This window comes from Amphiprion ocellaris, chromosome 5 (genome assembly GCF_022539595.1).
Source record: "Amphiprion ocellaris isolate individual 3 ecotype Okinawa chromosome 5, ASM2253959v1, whole genome shotgun sequence".
Lineage (NCBI taxonomy): Eukaryota > Metazoa > Chordata > Actinopteri > Pomacentridae > Amphiprion > Amphiprion ocellaris.
Window position 1 is genome coordinate 18665143 of NC_072770.1, and position 17753 is coordinate 18682895.

Consider the following 17753-nt stretch of genomic DNA (forward strand, 5'->3'; position numbering starts at 1 on the left):
ATAAACGCCGGGTACTGCAAGGAGAAGGCCAAATGAATGTGGTCTTTACTGTAATTTCGTCAATTCTAATATTGGCCAAATTATTTCCCAAAGGGCCGTATGTGGCCCGGGGGCCGTAGTTTGCCCATGCCTGTACTAAGTGAACACAATAGTCTGCTTGAGACATCACTAATATCCACAAGATTTATGCACAATGAGCAAGATCTCAGCTCTTTCAATACAGATCATTTATTCGGTTGTATGACAAACCAAGCGCTTATTACTATCTATGACAGAAGAGCATTATTTCAACACATTTTTCGGTAAGCATGGCGTCTGTATTACGGACGTATAAGGTAAATACTACCATCTGTTGGATCTTCTGTGTAAATGCTGTCTGACTGTTGACAATGCTGCTTTCAAAACTAGAGGAATATTGATATTCAACTTGAATAACATACCTACAGTTAAGCTAGTGTTTATTTCTCCTACAGTCTGTAGTTGACCTGTAAAATGGGTCCACTAATGTTAAATTAAAACTGCTTCTACGTCAACTTTTATCCCTCGATACTGATATTCTTTTTAAAGAGTTTTTGTGTTTACTACGGCTATCGTGGACATTGAACGTTACTCAAACATGGCGGAGACGGATGAGCCGTAAGTAGCTGCTGAAGAAACAAGCAAGAAACCCCGAAAGATGCTTTCAAATCTAATTAACCTACGAGAGCAGAGCATGAATCAACCTTCTTTTATTCTCTCTTTTTAGGGAGAAGAAAAGAAGGCGAGTAGTGGAGCTGACTGAGAAGTTAGTAGTCAATTGATAGAAGGTTTGAGGTTGTTAGACAAGAGGAAGGTTGACGTTAGCTAGACGAAAAGCTAACCTAATACTGGTTGTAAAGAAAACACATGAGCAGCTAGTTTACGGAGAGACATCCTGGGTAGCTGACTGTAAGTAGCTAACACGTCCATACAGTGAATATTGTGTGGTATCATTCAGCTTTGTGCTAAGCTGGAGGTCTGCTCTGCCTCCTCACTGTTGACATGTTAGCTACTTAGCTAGCCGAGTTAGCCGGGAGCTGTTCAGGAAGGAGCTATGTTAACCCAAAATCTAGAGGCTAATATGCAGTTATAATAAATTTTCATAAAGATATTCAACTAAAACAAAAAACAGACGCTTGGTATAGGGCAGGTATCAGAACACAGGGATATTAGTACAGCACAATTATTTGATTTCCTGAAACTTTTTGCTGTGACCTGTAAACAGCACCTTTCCTATGTGACAGTTCATCACAGCATTGTTTTATTTTTTGCATGATTTCTGTTGTACTGTATCCAGTATATAATTTCATACTGTACATTGCCATGCATCTAATTTACCATTTAATACTGCTGCTGCTGATCCATCCTAAATGTACATATTGTTCTCAGGATGGTTGTGGATGGTGGCAATGGAAGCACCTGTGAGTGGGACGGCCGGTGGAACCACATCAAAAAGTTTCTGGAAAGATCGGGGCCATTCACGCATCCTGACTTTGAGCCAAGCACAGAGGTAACAATTTCAGAGAGGGATGTGATTCACAGTTGCCATTGTATCTGTCTTGTGCCATCTTATGTTGCTGTAATATGTAACATCTTAATAATATCTCCTCACAGTCTCTGCAGCTTATGTTAGAAACATGCAAAATCCTGGTCATCGGTGCTGGCGGACTGGGATGTGAGCTGCTGAAAGACCTGGTATAATCACTATTATTATGAGTCTTTGAAAGTTTTCATTTAAACTGTAATGAATGACCATCACTTAGTTTCACTCTATCTGTGGTTTAGGCTTTATCAGGCTTTCGCAACCTTCATGTTGTTGACATGGACACCATTGATATTTCTAACCTGAATCGACAGTTCCTCTTCAGGTCAGTAGAGCTATTTGATAACTTATATGTGAATTTCTCACCCATATTGTCAGTTGTGTAATGTTTGAAGCAAGCAGATATGTTCTTTTAATGCGTGTGCAATTTTTTTCACCAGGTCGAAAGATGTAGGCCGGCCCAAGGCAGATGTCGCAGCTGACTTCATCAACAGCCGCATACCTGGATGCCGTGCAGTCCCGTATCCTTCAGATTGAACAGCTATTGCAACATTTTTGACGTGTAATCTAAATCTTGGTTAAAATTGTCAAAAATGTTACAAACAGCTGATGACAATGTCAGAAACCACAGTTTAAGTGTGAAGACATAGACATCATAATTAATTCTTAGGGTGTGAAAGAAAGTGAACCTTCTGTCTAAACATGACTTTTTTCCTAAATATTTTTACACAGACACTTTAAGAAAATCCAAGACTTCGATGAAACCTTCTACAGACGTGAGTATCTTTATGATGATTCATATCTAACTATCCATTGCTGATTTGAATTATTCAGTTTACGATCTGGTTTGATGCATAATGTGGGGCTCATGATTTAATGTACCATAATACTTTTCACTAAAAATAAATTTATTGTAACCAGATTGAAAAGTCATTCCAATAGTTTACAGAAGGGAGAAATTTACTTCCCTTGTACATTGTTTTATTTGCTAAAAACTGCTTTACAGTGATTAATTGCCATTTTCATGTAGTTGATAAGATTTGAATAATAACTGAGTTCCGTTTTAAGCTCTACAGTTTTGCATCTCCATATTGTATTGCACCTCTACTGTTTGGACTATTTTATTATCAGATAGAATCATAATTAAAATGGGAAGGTTAAGTTTGAATATATTCTGCTTATTGTCTCCATTTAGAATTCCATATAATTGTGTGTGGACTTGACTCTATAGTTGCCAGGAGGTGGCTGAACGGTGTGGTGGTGAGTTATTTCTCTTCATTCAAATCTTTAACTGTGGCTCTTCATGTAATTCTTGCATTTGTAATAGTAAAGCTGTAGCATGAAGACTGTTTTCTGTAGTCACGTGCAATCTATCTGTCTTTCTGTGCAGCTATCTTTGCTTGTGTATGAGGATGGTGTCTTAGACCCAAGGTCCATCATTCCTGTAATTGATGGTGGGACTGAAGGCTTTAAAGGCAATGCCAGAGTCATTCTGCCAGGCATGACAGCCTGCATAGACTGCACCCTTGAGCTTTACCCTCCCCAGGTAATACAGAATATTTTTGTGTAAAAATAATGTTTACAGTGATGACTTAGTTGCCATAAAGAACTGGATCCTAGTCATTTTGTTTTTTCTAAAATTGCAGATCAACTTTCCCATGTGCACAATAGCCTCCATGCCTCGTTTGCCAGAACATTGCGTTGAGTTTGTACGAGTACTGCTGTGGCCCAAAGAGAAACCCTTTGGAGGTAAGGAATCACTGCCTTTACTACTATTCTTGCCGTACTGAATTTGTAATGTTTAGAATAATCAATAAATATCATCAAACCCTTCCTCATGTCTCACAAAACCTGTGAACAAAAAATACATTATAGTTTTTGTTTGTTTATCTGTGTGTGTGTGTGTGTGTGTGTGTGTGTGTGTGTGTGTGTTTGTGTTTGTGTTTGTGTTTGTGTGTGTTTGTGTGAATGTGGATTAGATGATGTGATCCTGGATGGAGATGACCCAGCACACATCCAGTGGGTGTACCAGAAATCTCTGGAGCGGGCAGCTGAGTTTAATATAACAGGAGTCACATATAGACTCACACAGGGTGAGCATACAAAACATATCTGCTGCCAACAGAACACTTTTGCTTTTCTTGCAGCTCCTCTGGGACGTGAGTCAAAGTACATAAAACAGAGCAAGCTGTTGTTTTCTGGTTTGTTTTGGAATCTCATATCTTACTCTGTAAAACATAATTTCTTTTTTAGCAAAAACAGTTCCAGCAAAAATGTCTTCTTGATGTTTACCCTGATCAGCAGATTTGTATAGCTTTTTTTTCGTTTGCCTCAACAAATTTTTTTCCCTCCCTGTTTTGATCATAGCTAAACACATTTTCTGTATCTGCTTTAAATGTTGCAGGTGTTGTTAAGAGGATAATCCCAGCGGTAGCGTCTACAAATGCTGTCATTGCTGGTAAGTAGCTAAGACCGGGTAAATGTGAGGGTGTTTAAACTGACACGTGTGGACCTGATGCCTCTCATGAAAGATCATAGGAGTTAATCATTTCCAGGTAGTACTGAGTAAACAGATGTGTGCACCCGGATCTAATTGTTGATTTCTGCTTCATTTGGTCCAGCTGCTTGTGCAACTGAAGTCTTCAAAATAGCGACAAGGTGAGTGTACAGGTTTTTGGCAGCAATATCCACAAAGCAAATTTAGTTTAAAAACTTTAGTAATCTGACAATTTCTTATTTTCTTACTTTTTCCATATGCAGTGCCTATACGCCTCTCAATAACTACATGGTCTTTAACGATGTTGACGGCCTGTACACCTACACCTTTGAAGCAGAACGGAAGGTTTGTCCCTGAATTGCATTTGTCATTTAATGTTTGCTACAGTTATTGAATTGGCTGTCTGGATAAAGTATGTTTGTGTCTATTCTTATTTCAGGAAAACTGTTCAGCCTGCAGCCAAATACCTCTGGATCTGCACTTTTCTTCATCCTCTAAACTGCAGGAGGTGTTGGACTACCTGACTGAGAGTGCCTCTCTGTAAGTTTGCCTGCCTTGTTATGATTTAATATTAATTTCCACCTTGCATCACCCTAAATAAACTCTGCTTATTGTCAATCACTCATCATACAGTGTCATCAACAACCAACTATTTCACACTTTTTCAGACAAATGAAATCACCTGCTGTAACAGCAACTGTGGAGGGAAAGAACAAAACTTTATATTTACAGGTAATTAACCTCTAATGTACTTTAGTTTTGTGTTTTCAGTTCAGTCTCGTATCCTTTACGAGACTGAGGTGTGTCTTTATTATTTCTTACAAGTTATGGCTTGAACTGCAGTGTTTTGTTTTGCAGTCGGTTGCTTCAATTGAACAGAGGACGCGGCCAAATCTGTCCAAAACCCTGAAGGGTGAGGTTCTTTCTGTACCGAATATGTTTAGCAGAAATCCCACTGCGTATGCTTAGATCAGACGGACACACTGTGAATATGCTGACTCGGTTACGTTATGATGTTTTTCCAGAGCTGGGCCTGACTGATGGACAAGAGCTGGCTGTGGCTGATGTGACCACGCCCCAGACCATGTTGTTCAGACTCTGCTTTACCTCATAGAACAAACTCAAGCACTCCCACAGCCCATCTAGAAACTAGAACAGTTTACAACAGCTTCAGTCACATTATAGGATTACAATTGATTTAAATGTTTTAATGTACTTATCGGCTAAAGCTGATGTTTTGCACTGAAAAGCTAAATCAGTCACACCTTTGTCATGTTTTGGTGATCAATTAAGGAAATCTGCATTAATGTGTTACGTTCACTACAGCCTAGAGCGTATTCTGTGCAAATAATGAAACAAGCAAGAGTTACTTTTTAAACGATTGTACTGTACTTGTTCTGGTTTGTAATATTTATTTATTTCAGCACAGTTTTTTTAGTTGTCTTAGCCACTGCAGTGGTAATCAGCAGACACTGATAATATTGATGTGCAAACTGGAATAAAATGTTTTTCTTAAAAAAAAAAAAAAAAAAGTATGTGTTTTCTCTGTGGACTTACATATGTTTGTGTGAGTGACATAATATTAACTAAACTGATTTGGTATATAATAAAATCAATTTATAAAGCCAAAGTGCTTTCTCACGGGAAAAAATGGCATAACTAATTTACTGAAGTTACAAATATTAAGGCTAAGACAGTGTTATTTATGGTATGAATTTACCTGAGAAATGTACATATTAAGTATTAAAACTCAGCAAAATTCTAGAAAATGTAACTTTAATTGACGACAATAAATATTCAGGCTAAGATGCTACAATTTTATTAATTATGGAGATGAACCTGACTGAAACTATAGTTAAGACCCCTAGAGACCCATATTTATTTCAATTGGGAAAGCCTTATTATATAAGATCCATTTTGTATTAGAGGTTTATATGTATCAGTATGGGCACAAAATAAAAATTTAAAGAAACGGGGCAACATCTGAAAAAAATACATAAATTTTGAGATAAAAATATCGAGCACTGATTATGTCTTTTAAAAGGAGGGAAGGATTCCTCAGTCCTATGCTTGTGAGACACAGTTGTTATTTAGAAATGTGTGTTTTGATGACTTAGGAGGATTCCTGTCTGCTGCCCAGACACACAGCTGATGACGTCATGGTGCTACGTGTACAGGAAGTACCGAGCAGGCTAATGCTAGCTGTGCTACAAGTTGAGAGCGACCAAAACAAACGATGACGGCCGAGCAAAGGAGCCGAAAAAAGCTCCGTTTTGCCACGGGAATCTATTTGATTTGACAGTTCTAGATGTGGTACAAGAGATACGTGTACTTCTGTATGACTGACGTGGACCGAATATGCGATTTTTAGTGCCAAGTTGTCAGTTTTCGAGCTGAAACTATCTGGCATCGATGCTGTCCAGGTACACCAGCGCTGGCTAGCGTTAACTTAATGCTTTGCTAACTAGCAGACTAATTTGGACTTGGCGAAATATCGCAGCAGGTTAGCGTTGGTTATCGAAAGATGCAGAGACTGTTGAAGTGACGCTGCTTGTGTGGAAACGCTAAATTCATTCTTGGATTCGTGTAACAAATTCTGCACTTGCTAGCTAGTTAGCCTAATAATCAGAATGAGTTGGTTCAACGCATCTCACTTGTCTAGCTTCGCTAAACAAGCTTTAACAACAGCTCAGAAGTCAATTGACCGAGTTCTGGACATCAAAGAAGAGGGTCAGTGGGGTGACACAACTGTAATGCCCTACGACGGTAAGTAATACTACACAGAGGTAGGAGCTAATGTTGCTATGTTCAAATTAAAGGCCAACAGCTGCACCCATCACTAGAATAAAACCTTTTCTTTTTGGTCAGATGTTACCTTACCTGGAAAGCTCTCGTTGAGTGGAGGATGGGGCATGGCCCAGTGGGAAGCCCCCGCAGAAGAAAAGACCGCCACTCCTCCTGCTTCCTCGGAGGCCATTACTACTCCTGTCACTCGTACTGTTGTGGATGAATCCGAAAACTTTTTTAGTGCCTTCCTGTCACCCGGAGATGTACAAGCTGTCACCAAAACCCAGGTAGTGTCTGTACCCCCCACTAAGTCTCAGAGACGGCCTCAAGAGAAGGAGAATAAAGTCAAAGAGGCTGTGGTCCAGCAAGAGGTGGAAAGCCAGCATTCAGGACCTCCTGATAAGAGTCACGAGAATCAAACAGATGCTGAGAGTCAGCCAGTCGAGCCCAAGTCCTCACCAGCAGCACCTTATGCAGACAGTATCCTCCTGCAGCCAGTTTCTCTTGTTTCCTCCTCTAGTGATGTTGCTTGTAACCCTGACGGTGAGACAAGCAGTGAAAATACAGATGTTTCCTCAGCGGTTTCTGTAGAGTCAAAAGCAGAGGAACCACAGAGTCCATCAGAACGCCAGGTGAAGCAGGATATTACAGATTCCCCTGAACCTACCACCTCTGAACCTAAGAGCTCTGCCCCATCTGATCCTTCACCATCCACATCCTCTAAGGAAGTACTCCTTGAGCATAAAGACACAAAGGTGGAGGATCGTCAAAATGATACGCCTTCCCCTCCAGTCAGCGCTTTCTCCTCAGGAACCTCTACAACCAGTGACATTGAAGTGCTCGACCACGAGAGTGTGTTGAGTGAGAGTTCAGCCAGCTCCAGACAAGAAACTGGTGAGGGCAAAGCTGGCCTTCACCTAATGCAGGGCTCCTTCCAGCTTCTCACTGCCTCCACCTGTGGAGATTTTCCCCGACTAGAGGACTACCCTAAACTCACAGAGAGCTGTGGTTCCTCCTCAGATGCATTTGAGCGCATCGACTCATTTAGCGTGCAGTCACTGGACAGCCGGAGTGTCAGTGAGGTTAACTCAGATGATGAAATCCCTGGCAGTCGGACTCTAGCGTCCGTCACTGCAGGACCTGCTCCTTTGCCAGTGTCGTGTCAGAAGCAGGAAGATGGAGAGGCGGAGAAGGTCGGTGAGGAGGAAGAGGATGAAGAAGAGGGATTCACTGAAACGATGAGGGAGCAGTCGCTGGATGAGATGGAGGAGAGCGGTCGGAGTGCAACACCTGTGAATAGCGAGCAGCCTGAAGAGTTAATAGAACAGGAATCTGAGGCTCCTATTGCACCTTCTGATCCTGCATCCAAAACTGAAGAACAGATTGCTCCACCAATTACAGAAGAGATGAAAAGTGTTTCAACAGTGCAGATATTGGAGCTTCAAAAGGTAACACGACATCATAGAGTCCATGTAGCCTTGTGGGTCCTTTAGAATACACTAGTGATTGAAATGTTTCTGGTGTAGCTGCTTTAGCCTTAAGTGATGTAGCAGCAGTGCTTTGAACAGCAATGTTTGGAATGCAGGTGTTCAGCCAGATATTTGTATTTACCCTTCAAGCCACAGAATCTGTTATTTTGTATGAAGAAATCATATTGTCTATTTAAACACTACCACAATGGTTTCCTTAAACTTTTCTGTAAATACTAAAACATTTAACGGACTTGTTGTAGGTTATTGATGATCTATCGGGCCGCCTTGAGAAGAGAGAATCTCAGCTGCTGGCAGTTAGCAAAGACAAGGCAAGGCTGGAGGAGGATTGTGACAATCTCAAAGAGTGAGTATGTAGTGCACACACCTGGTTCACAAAGACACTGTAACTTATGTTGACAAGAGAGTTGTTCCTACTTTGCCAACATAATATAACTATAAACACATCAAGAAACCTTTTGTTAGAGAAAAGAAGCAAGAAGACACTTATTTGAACTTGATTTGTACGTTCATTACAGAATACTGCAAAAATGTCATTCAAAACTTCAAAGCATGTTCCCTGTTAGGTCATTCTGACTGTTGAATGCTGAGAATAATCTACTTGTGCGGATTTTTAAAAGCCATCTTGGCCTTGAGGCTGCATAGATTTTAATAATGAGCTCTTACACTAATGAGTTTGTTCATCTTCCAGTGAAGTGATAAGCTTGAAGGAGGAGAGCTCCACTGTTCAGTCCCTGAAAGATGAGTTCACCCAGCGCATAGCAGATGCAGAAAGGAAGGCTCAGCTTGCCTGCAAAGAGAGAGACATAGCCAAGAAGGTAACTCACATATTGGTGATCTTCAAAAGCCGTACAGGCCTTTTAATATTTTTTTTTGCACATGACTGTAATTCATCAAGATATACCTCCAAGATGTAACGTGTCCAAAGTGTTTGTGTCAAAGATTGCATTATACTGTGCTGCAGGAGATAAAGGGCTTGCGAGAGGAGCTTTCTACAAGGCTAAACTCCAGTGATACAATGGAGATCATCAAAGAGAAGGAGGAACAGATCAGAGGTCTCCTGGAGGAGGGTAAGACTCTTGACCTCCACCAGTCTCATCCCTTCTCTCTAAACAGGTTGCACAGTCAAGACTTGGTTGTATGCTAGTTCTTGATTACTGTTACAGCTGCTTCTTTACTTCCAACTTCACAGAATTTTCTTGTGTAGCATTTGAGATGTTTTTACAACCTGTTCGGATTAGCGTTTATGAAGAGTAAGCATGCTTAAGATACCTGAATTTAATTGGTCTCTGTTAAAGTAAATCGACCTAGTATGTTGCTTTGTTTTGTGAACCTTACATTTAAAATCTGTTCAATATTTGAAGGTGAATGGACACGCCAAAAATGTTCTCAACAGAAACTAAAAATAAGAAGGAATAGTCAGGAATGGACAGAAACCAGTAAATTGCAAAACAAAAACATTTATTACAGCTCATAAATCATGGATAGTATTGAACCTCTGAAGGTCATAGCAAAAAAAAAATTTGAAGAATTCTCTTGCATTACTTCTCAAAAAGTTTTTTTTTTTTTTTTTTTTACCTCATGGTAATATTTGCATTTCCTCAGATCCATACAGAAAGGCAAATATCATGATACTGCATTGTGTTTTATAGTAGGACTATATAACACAATGCAGCTGATTAGGACTACAATGAGTCAGTGCACCTTAAGCTGTGGCTGCTCAAATAGAAGTCAGCTCTATTGCATTTAAAAATAAAACAGGCAGGGTTGGTTCACCAGCTATGTCACAGGCTGCATTCGAATGTCATAGCTGTCACATTCATTTTAGCTAGACTTTAGTTGGAATGTTTATGACTTTGATGTGTTCGTTTTTGATGGCAACATGCAGCAGTTGTGAGTGTTGTAGGTTTTCCTGGCTTTGCATTGTATTGAATCTACTTTATTCCTGTGATTTGTTTGTATAAAACATCTGTGACAGAAGCACAGCTGATTTAAATAGTCATAGCTGGACATACCCCTAGTACAACTGAGTGAACCACAGGAGATAAAGTCTGTACAATAAGCAGTCATAGCGTCCCCAGTCGCAGCCAGGCACCTGCAGCTGTGCTCACAAGCAGAAGCTGGAAGCTGTCAGAGATCGGCCTTTAAAAATGAGTAATGAGCACTAAATGCATCATGTCAAGTGTCACATCATCTCACCTTTTTTATTGTATCTGCAGTGTCTAATCAAAATGGCGCTGTGTTATACCTGGACTTAAACAACTCACGAACCGTTTATATTGACTAGATGGAATGTAAAAATGTTGGTGAGGCAACACAGAAGCATTGCAAAGTAATGAAAAAATTCTCGCCATGTCTCTTTGGGGACTCTATGCACATGGCAATTGTAAAGTACTTTTTGACTTTTTTTTAACCTTGTTGTTAAATGAAAAACTACTCTAAGATAGTGGATATGGAATCTGTGTGTTTTCAGCTTTATCAAAGTGGCTGAGTAGGTGTTTATTTCTCTCTCCTTTAGGTGAAAAGTTGTCCAAGCAGCAGCTGCAGCACAGCAACATCATCAAGAAACTGCGTGTGAAGGAGAAGGAGAGTGACACAAAGCTCACCAAACAGCAGAAGAAAATCAAGGAGCACGAGGAAGAGCTCAAACATCTGCAGCAGGTCAGCATTTAGAATACTGTTAAACAGAATAATGTAATAATGGATTTTCAGCCTGCTTCGTCAAATGACTGGTTTAAGCACTTAAGTTCAAAGCAGTGGGTCTTCCAACGGGCTAAAGTTAACATCTGTTCTGCTCTCTTCGAAGTGAATATGTAATTTTAACTAAACTTAAGATACTGAAATTGAAACAGTGGTTTCCAAAAATGAGGACAAAATGTAAACCCCAGAACTCTGTTAATGTTGCAAGCACCAGTTTTCCTATGAATTATGGGAGCTTAGGTTTAACATGATGATAGATGAGTTTATCTGATTTAGTTTTAAATTCTTTTTTTTTTTTTTTTTGGTGGAAAGTTTTATATTGTACAAGACCTTGATTCTACACCACAACTACTTTCTGTGTCTTATCACAGTGCAGCGCTTGTTGATAGAAACACTTTTTTTCTTATGGCTATTTAGGTGTATAGGGAATTTTAAAGTTGTGCATCTGAGCATTTTACTGTTTACTGTTAAGCCTTTATATTCTAGCATAAAAAAATGATTTTTCTTTTGAACCATGATTTATTTATTTTTTGCAGGTAGACTTGACATTTGTTCCTCGGTTACCTTTCATGTCTGAAACAAAGTTTAGTTTTTGTTGACTTGAACTGTATTGAGTGTAACCATGGTTGCCTGTGTTTTGTGTTTAGGTCCTTGATGGGAAGGAGGAGGTTGAGAAACAGCACAGGGAGAACATCAAGAAGCTGAATGCTGTTGTGGAGCGGCAGGAGAAGGAGCTGAGCAGGCTGCAGTCAGACTCCGAGGAGCTGCAGGAGAAAAGCAGGAGCCTTCAAGCTGCTCTCGACAGCTCTTATAAGTAAATATTGGCACAGCCTGCGATTGATACTGAAAGTTAAAGACCAGAGCCCTCACTGGAAGTCTAACCTCATAAACCAGCTGTTGTGTTTATTGTCTGTCACGTGTTGTAGTATTTTACAGCTCAGTTTACAGCTCATGCAGTGTAGACTAAGTTTGTAAAAGTGTTGACTTCTGCTGTTAATTTGAGGATGTTTACTTCCACATTGGGTAAATGGCAAGGTATCTGATTTTTGCCCAATTTGAAAGGGTAAAAAACCAGTCAGGCTTATTAAAGGAAAAGTTCCTCTTTTGAAGTGCATGTAGCAAAAGTGACCGGGGACAAAATAAATAGTCTTTGTAGTGTGCAAAAATGTTATAGTTTAGCCAAAGCTGATATGAGACTTCAGCAGTCCAACATACTTATGAAGTTACAGTCTTTTTGGGATAATGTTTCCTTGTCTCATGGTAGCTTTAGCTGCACTGTGAAATTTACATATTTTTGCACAGAGCAGACAAAGCTTTGGATTTTATCACACTTCCATCGCTGTAGAAGATCACCTCATGTTCAGAATGGGCAGGATAAATGGCTACAGCGATCATTCTTAAGGGCCTCTCACTGTGGTACTAACACAGCTGGAAAAAAGTAAACCCATTCTTTAACATATTCTGAAATAATCTGATGTACAGTCAATATTGTTTAGCAAATGATCTGTATTTTCAGATCCAGTGAAAAATTTTACAGAGCCAAACAACAAATGGCATTATAATGGGGTCAATAGGGTGGTAAAGGTCTTCTACTTTGTTGTCAGGGAGCTGGCAGAACTTCATAAGGTAAATGCCAGCAGAGCCAGTGAGGCTGAAGAGGTAGCTCTGAGCAGGGAAACGCAGGCCAAAGAGCAGCTGAGTCTGGCTCTGGAAAAGGCCCAGGAGGAGGCCAGGATGCAACAGGAGGCTCTGGCTAACCAGGTAACACAGACTCATGCTATAGACACACACCATGAAGCACTTTTTAATCAACATGCAAGTAAAGAATTAAAATGCTCATCAGACATCAGCACATCTTGTGCATATATTGATGTAAAGTGTATACCTCAGGAAGCTTTAGTGCAGCTTCAATCCATATAAAATCAGTGGTGCAGGTATAATTTGTCAGAGTTTAGACAAATTTTAATGTTTGTATGCAAAGTTATTTAGCAGTTCATTTCATTTTTAAAATATTTTACCCAGATAAATGGAATAGTTTCTGATTTACTGTTTCACACTTGCTGAGTTTTCTAAATATGACCTAAATATTCTTTTAATCGTTGTTAAGTTTACCTAGACTCACCTCACATCATTAACTCTTTGTAATACTGTGTACAGGTGGCCGACCTGAGGCTGGCTCTGCAGAGGGCTGAGCAGCAGCAGGCCAGGAAAGAAGATTATTTGAGGGAGGAGATCAGTGAGCTTCAGCAGGTAACACATTGTGATTGGCATAACTTGTCCAACTAAACTAGCTCTGTTAAATAAGAGGCAAAAATAATGATTTAATGCTTACCGTCATTTCTTGTCTTCTTTCAGAGACTCCAGGAGGCAGAGACTAGGAACCAGGAACTCAGCCAGAGTGTTACCTCAGCCACACGACCCTTGCTGCGACAAATTGAGAACTTGCAGGCCTCACTGGGTGGACAAACTGCATCATGGGAGAAACTTGAGAAAAGCATTTCTGACAGGCTAGGTAAGAGGCAGGAGTTTAGCTGTGTAAACTGTGTATGTGTAAATAATCACCACAACACAGCATTGGTCAAAGTGGACACAAAATTTGACGTCCCTCAACAGCGGATGCCCAGGCGCAGCTGGCTGTTGCTGTGGAGAAGGAACGAGCAGCAACAGAAGAACTGCTGGCCATCAAGTCGCAGCTGGCCTCTTTGGAATCCCAGAATTCCTTGGTCCGCCAAGAAAAAGCCAGACTCCAGGCACAGCTGGACACTGAGAAAAACAAGAGAGAGAAAGTGGAGGATGAAAGCAGCAGGTACCAATTACAATTTTACTTAACACTCAAATCAACAGGGTTTGGGAGGATGTCAGATTTTGGACTCTGTCTTTTTGCTAATGGAATGTGTATGGGGTTAATAGATGGAGTTGACATTTGAGTATGTCATCATCTATTAACCCCAAACACCTGTGCATGGTTAGTTTGTTGGTTAGTTTGATAATATATATAGTTTTGTTGTCAAAGGTTTATTTATTTTTTTGTGCAATAATTGTGTACAAATAGCTTGTGGGTTAGTGTCATAAAAGGACAGACAAAAAGGTTTTTTTCTCACCTTTGAGAACTTTTAGTAGCACACTACTCAGACAAACTTGTCTTCATTTTGGTCACAGTTGTTGTCACTGATTCAAGAAATCAGAGTTTCTGCAGCATTTAATTTCATCTTGCTGGTTTGATTTGTTTTTCATGTGGTTAGTTGCTGTGAAGTGTCAATACAAAAATGTTTTGTTTCAAGGACTACATTGGCATAAAAACCAAAGGCACAAAACTGTATTGTGGTCTCTATTAGGCTTTGGTTGTTTTGGCAGGAAAATCAATAGCATAGACTTTCGGGGTAGGATAAAACTTGCAGTATTGTTCAGGAAACTGTAGTCACCACAGCTTCCTTTGTAATGCTAATGTTTCCTAGGGTGTTTTTGTTTTACAACAAACCCATTTGTGAGTCTAAGTGTGAAACTGAGGCCCCGGGAACCCCCCTCCTGCAAAACCCCTCATGCATGAGCTTGTGGCTTTTGTGCCTCAGGGTTTTGTGAGAAAGCCAGTTGCTGTTACAGGGCCAGTGGCGCAATGGATAACGCGTCTGACTACGGATCAGAAGATTCTAGGTTCGACTCCTGGCTGGCTCGATTTATTTTAATCTCATACAAACTTCTCATTATGTTTTGGTCAGTCATTTACATGTAGTCCTAAACAGCTTGTGGGAAACTTGACGTTGTAAGCTATTAAACTCATATCTGCTTGTACATTTTTGGAGGAACACCAGTGAAAAAGGGATTCTTTTATTTCACAGTTATGCTTTAGCATCTCTCTAAGATTATCTGTCGTATTTTAGTTTTTAATAATGTTTGTTATGATTTCTTACTGTCATCTCAATGTAGGGAGCACACTGAATTGGAAAATCTGAGAGGAGAACACAGTCGAATGCTAGAAGAGGCCAAGAAAGAAAAGGTACCATAATATTATTTCCTACTAATTTTGTTCTTATGTTTCAAACAACATCCTCATTTGCATCTTTTTTGCCCCTTCCAACAGCTGCTGCTGACAAATCAGCTAGAGATGGAGAAGATGAAGGTGGAGCAAGAGAAGAAGAAATGCTACTTAGCACAAGAAGCACTCAAGGAAAAGGTTTGACAGAATTTTAAAATTTAACACCACCGAATTTCATTGCCAGTCTGTTTCATTCAACCTAAAACTTTTCCACTTTAATTCTGACCTATCAGGAGCGGAAGGCTATGACCCACTCTATTGGAGAGCCCCCAGCGTCTTCCACACCCTCCCTGTCTCGCTCCAGCTCCATCAGTGGGGCAGACAATGCTGGGCTTCACACCTCAGTTCTCTCCCAGGTACACCATGCTTTCCACACAAGGCTAATTTAAATGTCTATCTTAGAATATGTTAAAATCTAGAAATTGCAGATGACTTTTTTGGGCTTGGATCTTTGTAGCTCAACCTGGTTTGCTATTTTTCCACAGGATGACTCTTTAGACCATTCGCTGGGCACCATGACCATGTCTATGACAATGAGTGGGACCAACCTGTACGAGGCTGCCAGACTGTCTGGAGGCTCCAGTATCATAGAGAACCTCCAGTCTCAACTCAAGCTGCGAGAAGGAGAGATTGCACAGCTACAGGTACTGTGACAATTCTGAACATATAGCCACTTATTGACAAGATTAGTTGGACCTTTCTGCTACATTTCAGCAGTTGTGCACCAATATTTTTACTTCACTCCTATGTTTTTTTTCTGCCTTCTTAGCTTGAGATCGCCAATTTCGAGAGGAGCCGCTTTGTGATGGCAGAAGAGATGGTTCGACTTACAAATCAAAATGATGAGATGGAGGAGATGGTGAAGGAGATTCCTAAGTTGAAAGTTCAACTCAAGGTATGGGGCCATAAAGTATAAGGAAATATGTATATTATTGAATATTTAATGTTCATTGAAAAATCACAATACAACATATACTCTCTGTTACCAAACCATGAATTGTAAATATTAAGTTCAGCAAATTTGCAGAGGTTCTTTCTAATGTATGTGTCTGTTCATTTCAGGATCTGGAGCAGAGGCACAACACCATCCTGCAGATGTATGGAGAAAAGGCTGAAGAAGCAGAGGAACTGAGACTGGACCTCGAAGATGTAAAGAATATGTATAAAACCCAGATTGACGAATTGCTGCAGAACCAGAAATAAACTGGTTTCACTCACTGTGTTGTTTCTGGGGCACAAATTGGTTGACCATCTTAGCCACAAATGCGTTCACAGGAATAAATAGGGCAAAGAATATACGTTTAATCACTGTGTAAGAAGGAAATTCAATCATCTTTATCTGTAATTTTATGTTGCTTAAAGATTATATACTCTATTTAAGTGAGGGGATGATACGGATATGCAAAAATATACAATGCATATTACAGAATCAGTATGAAGGATAGCCACAATTTGATTGACTTGTTTATTTGATATATTTGGGACTTTGTACAAACTTTACTTTAGACATTTCTCATGATTTACCCTTTGACATAGTATTGTATAGACAGTTTTTAACTGTATATGATGGTAAGGGTTTTTTGCACTATACAAATTCATCCATATTTCCTAATGCATAAGATGACCGGTTTAAGAAATATTTTTAAAAAAACATTGTACAGAGAAACGTATGTACTGTTCAAATCACAAAATGTGATTTGACAGCTAAGAGTAGTCTGTGATTGGAATCCTAAAGACTGGATTGTAAACTGTATACATATGTAAATGAATAAACATTTATTTGGGTGGTGGAAAAATACCTTAATTTAAATGGTGTGAAGTCACACTAGAGAAGGTTTCATTTTCATTGCATTCACACAAAATACCACATTAACTCAATGCTACACAAAAGTCCAAATAAAGTTCATGTTCTGAACAATTTTCATACTGTTTTCAAATGTGTTCTTGAAAATCTTCCTTCTCATTCAGTTTACTAAAATAAAAAAGTGAAAAATATGTATTACATAACCAACTGATGTGAAATATCGAATCAAATTTCGATAATCTGTCCATTCATTGACCCTCATCAGTACATGTGGCAAAACCTATTAATCTGTACACTTCAGGTCCAGCTGGACCCCAGTAGTATTTCATCTGTTTCACATTCCTGTACCTGTCCATATCGTCTCAATATATATTTTCTTAAAATGTGTGTTGTCTGTAGATACAAATATGAAAGAAACAATGAAACTTCGGTGACTTAGGATGTTTTTGTTCAAGAGTAAATGAAATGAGAGTAACACACCATTTTCACTATTTTCATACTTTTGTGATTTTTGGTGCAGAATAATGTGCAGGAAATGGAATTAACATGTTCCATTATACCGCTGATGGTACAAAGGAAGGAGGCATTAATGGTTTGTAGTAGAATAGCATATATATGATCCTTTTGATTAAAACTGCCCTCTTTGCCACTGGGGTCCAGGTGTGAGTGCGAGTGTGATTGTTTGTCCTGTTTTACGCTACTGTATTGTTTTTAAGTTATTCTCTTGTTTTTTACTGTGAAGCACTTTAGTCACCCCTTGGGCTGTTGTAAAGGGCTATAGAAACAAACTTTGCCATAGTTCAGATGATTACTATTAATGATTACTGACATGTATTGTTTACAATATTAGTCTAAGAACTCCTGAATTAAAATGAAACACA

At 39.5% G+C, this 17753-nt stretch overlaps 2 protein-coding genes and 1 non-coding gene across 5 annotated transcripts; all 3 read left to right on the forward strand.

Annotated features, from left to right (window-relative positions):
* The first annotated feature begins 599 nt into the window (after positions 1-599).
* uba3 (ubiquitin-like modifier activating enzyme 3) lies at positions 600-5601 on the forward strand. Of its 3 annotated transcripts, XM_023299338.3 has the most exons (18): positions 611-636; positions 746-784; positions 1408-1528; positions 1633-1713; positions 1804-1886; positions 2002-2082; positions 2294-2337; positions 2757-2821; positions 2952-3107; positions 3208-3310; positions 3541-3654; positions 3966-4019; positions 4183-4219; positions 4322-4403; positions 4498-4598; positions 4727-4790; positions 4917-4971; positions 5084-5601. In XM_023299338.3, exons 1-18 carry the CDS (start codon positions 617-619, stop codon positions 5170-5172), a joined length of 1389 nt encoding a protein of 462 aa, XP_023155106.1. In that variant the 5' UTR covers positions 611-616; the 3' UTR covers positions 5173-5601. The 3 variants fall into 3 exon arrangements, with proteins under 3 accessions (XP_023155107.1, XP_023155106.1, XP_054866417.1); XM_023299339.3 differs by lacking the exon at positions 746-784 and having other exon boundaries at positions 600-636; XM_055010442.1 differs by having other exon boundaries at positions 625-760.
* A 646-nt stretch (positions 5602-6247) lies between these two features.
* tmf1 (TATA element modulatory factor 1) lies at positions 6248-16992 on the forward strand. The gene is made up of 17 exons (XM_023299357.3): positions 6248-6824; positions 6927-8293; positions 8578-8681; positions 9027-9153; positions 9300-9405; positions 10854-10996; positions 11683-11849; positions 12640-12796; positions 13193-13285; positions 13391-13547; positions 13649-13841; positions 14960-15029; positions 15114-15206; positions 15302-15424; positions 15554-15712; positions 15838-15963; positions 16131-16992. The coding sequence occupies exons 1-17, from the start codon at positions 6689-6691 to the stop codon at positions 16269-16271; spliced, it is 3462 nt and encodes a 1153-aa protein (XP_023155125.2). The 5' UTR covers positions 6248-6688; the 3' UTR covers positions 16272-16992.
* trnar-acg (transfer RNA arginine (anticodon ACG)) lies at positions 14635-14707 on the forward strand. The gene has a single exon. It is a non-coding gene; the product is annotated as a tRNA-Arg (tRNA).
* Positions 16993-17753: the final 761 nt, after the last annotated feature.

Bases quoted from the DNA above. Each gene is read 5' to 3' on its own strand.
- uba3 (XM_023299338.3), top strand. From the start codon at position 617: ATGGCGGAGACGGATGAGCC. The intron at 2,338-2,756 runs GTGAGTATCTTT...GTCTCCATTTAG, and splicing joins CGATGAAACCTTCTACAGAC to AATTCCATATAATTGTGTGT. The intron at 2,822-2,951 runs GTGAGTTATTTC...CTTTCTGTGCAG, and splicing joins GGTGGCTGAACGGTGTGGTG to CTATCTTTGCTTGTGTATGA.
- tmf1 (XM_023299357.3), top strand. From the start codon at position 6,689: ATGAGTTGGTTCAACGCATCTCACTTGTCTAGCTTCGCTAAACAAGCT. The intron at 9,406-10,853 runs GTAAGACTCTTG...TCTCTCCTTTAG, and splicing joins CAGAGGTCTCCTGGAGGAGG to GTGAAAAGTTGTCCAAGCAG. The intron at 10,997-11,682 runs GTCAGCATTTAG...TTTTGTGTTTAG, and splicing joins AGCTCAAACATCTGCAGCAG to GTCCTTGATGGGAAGGAGGA.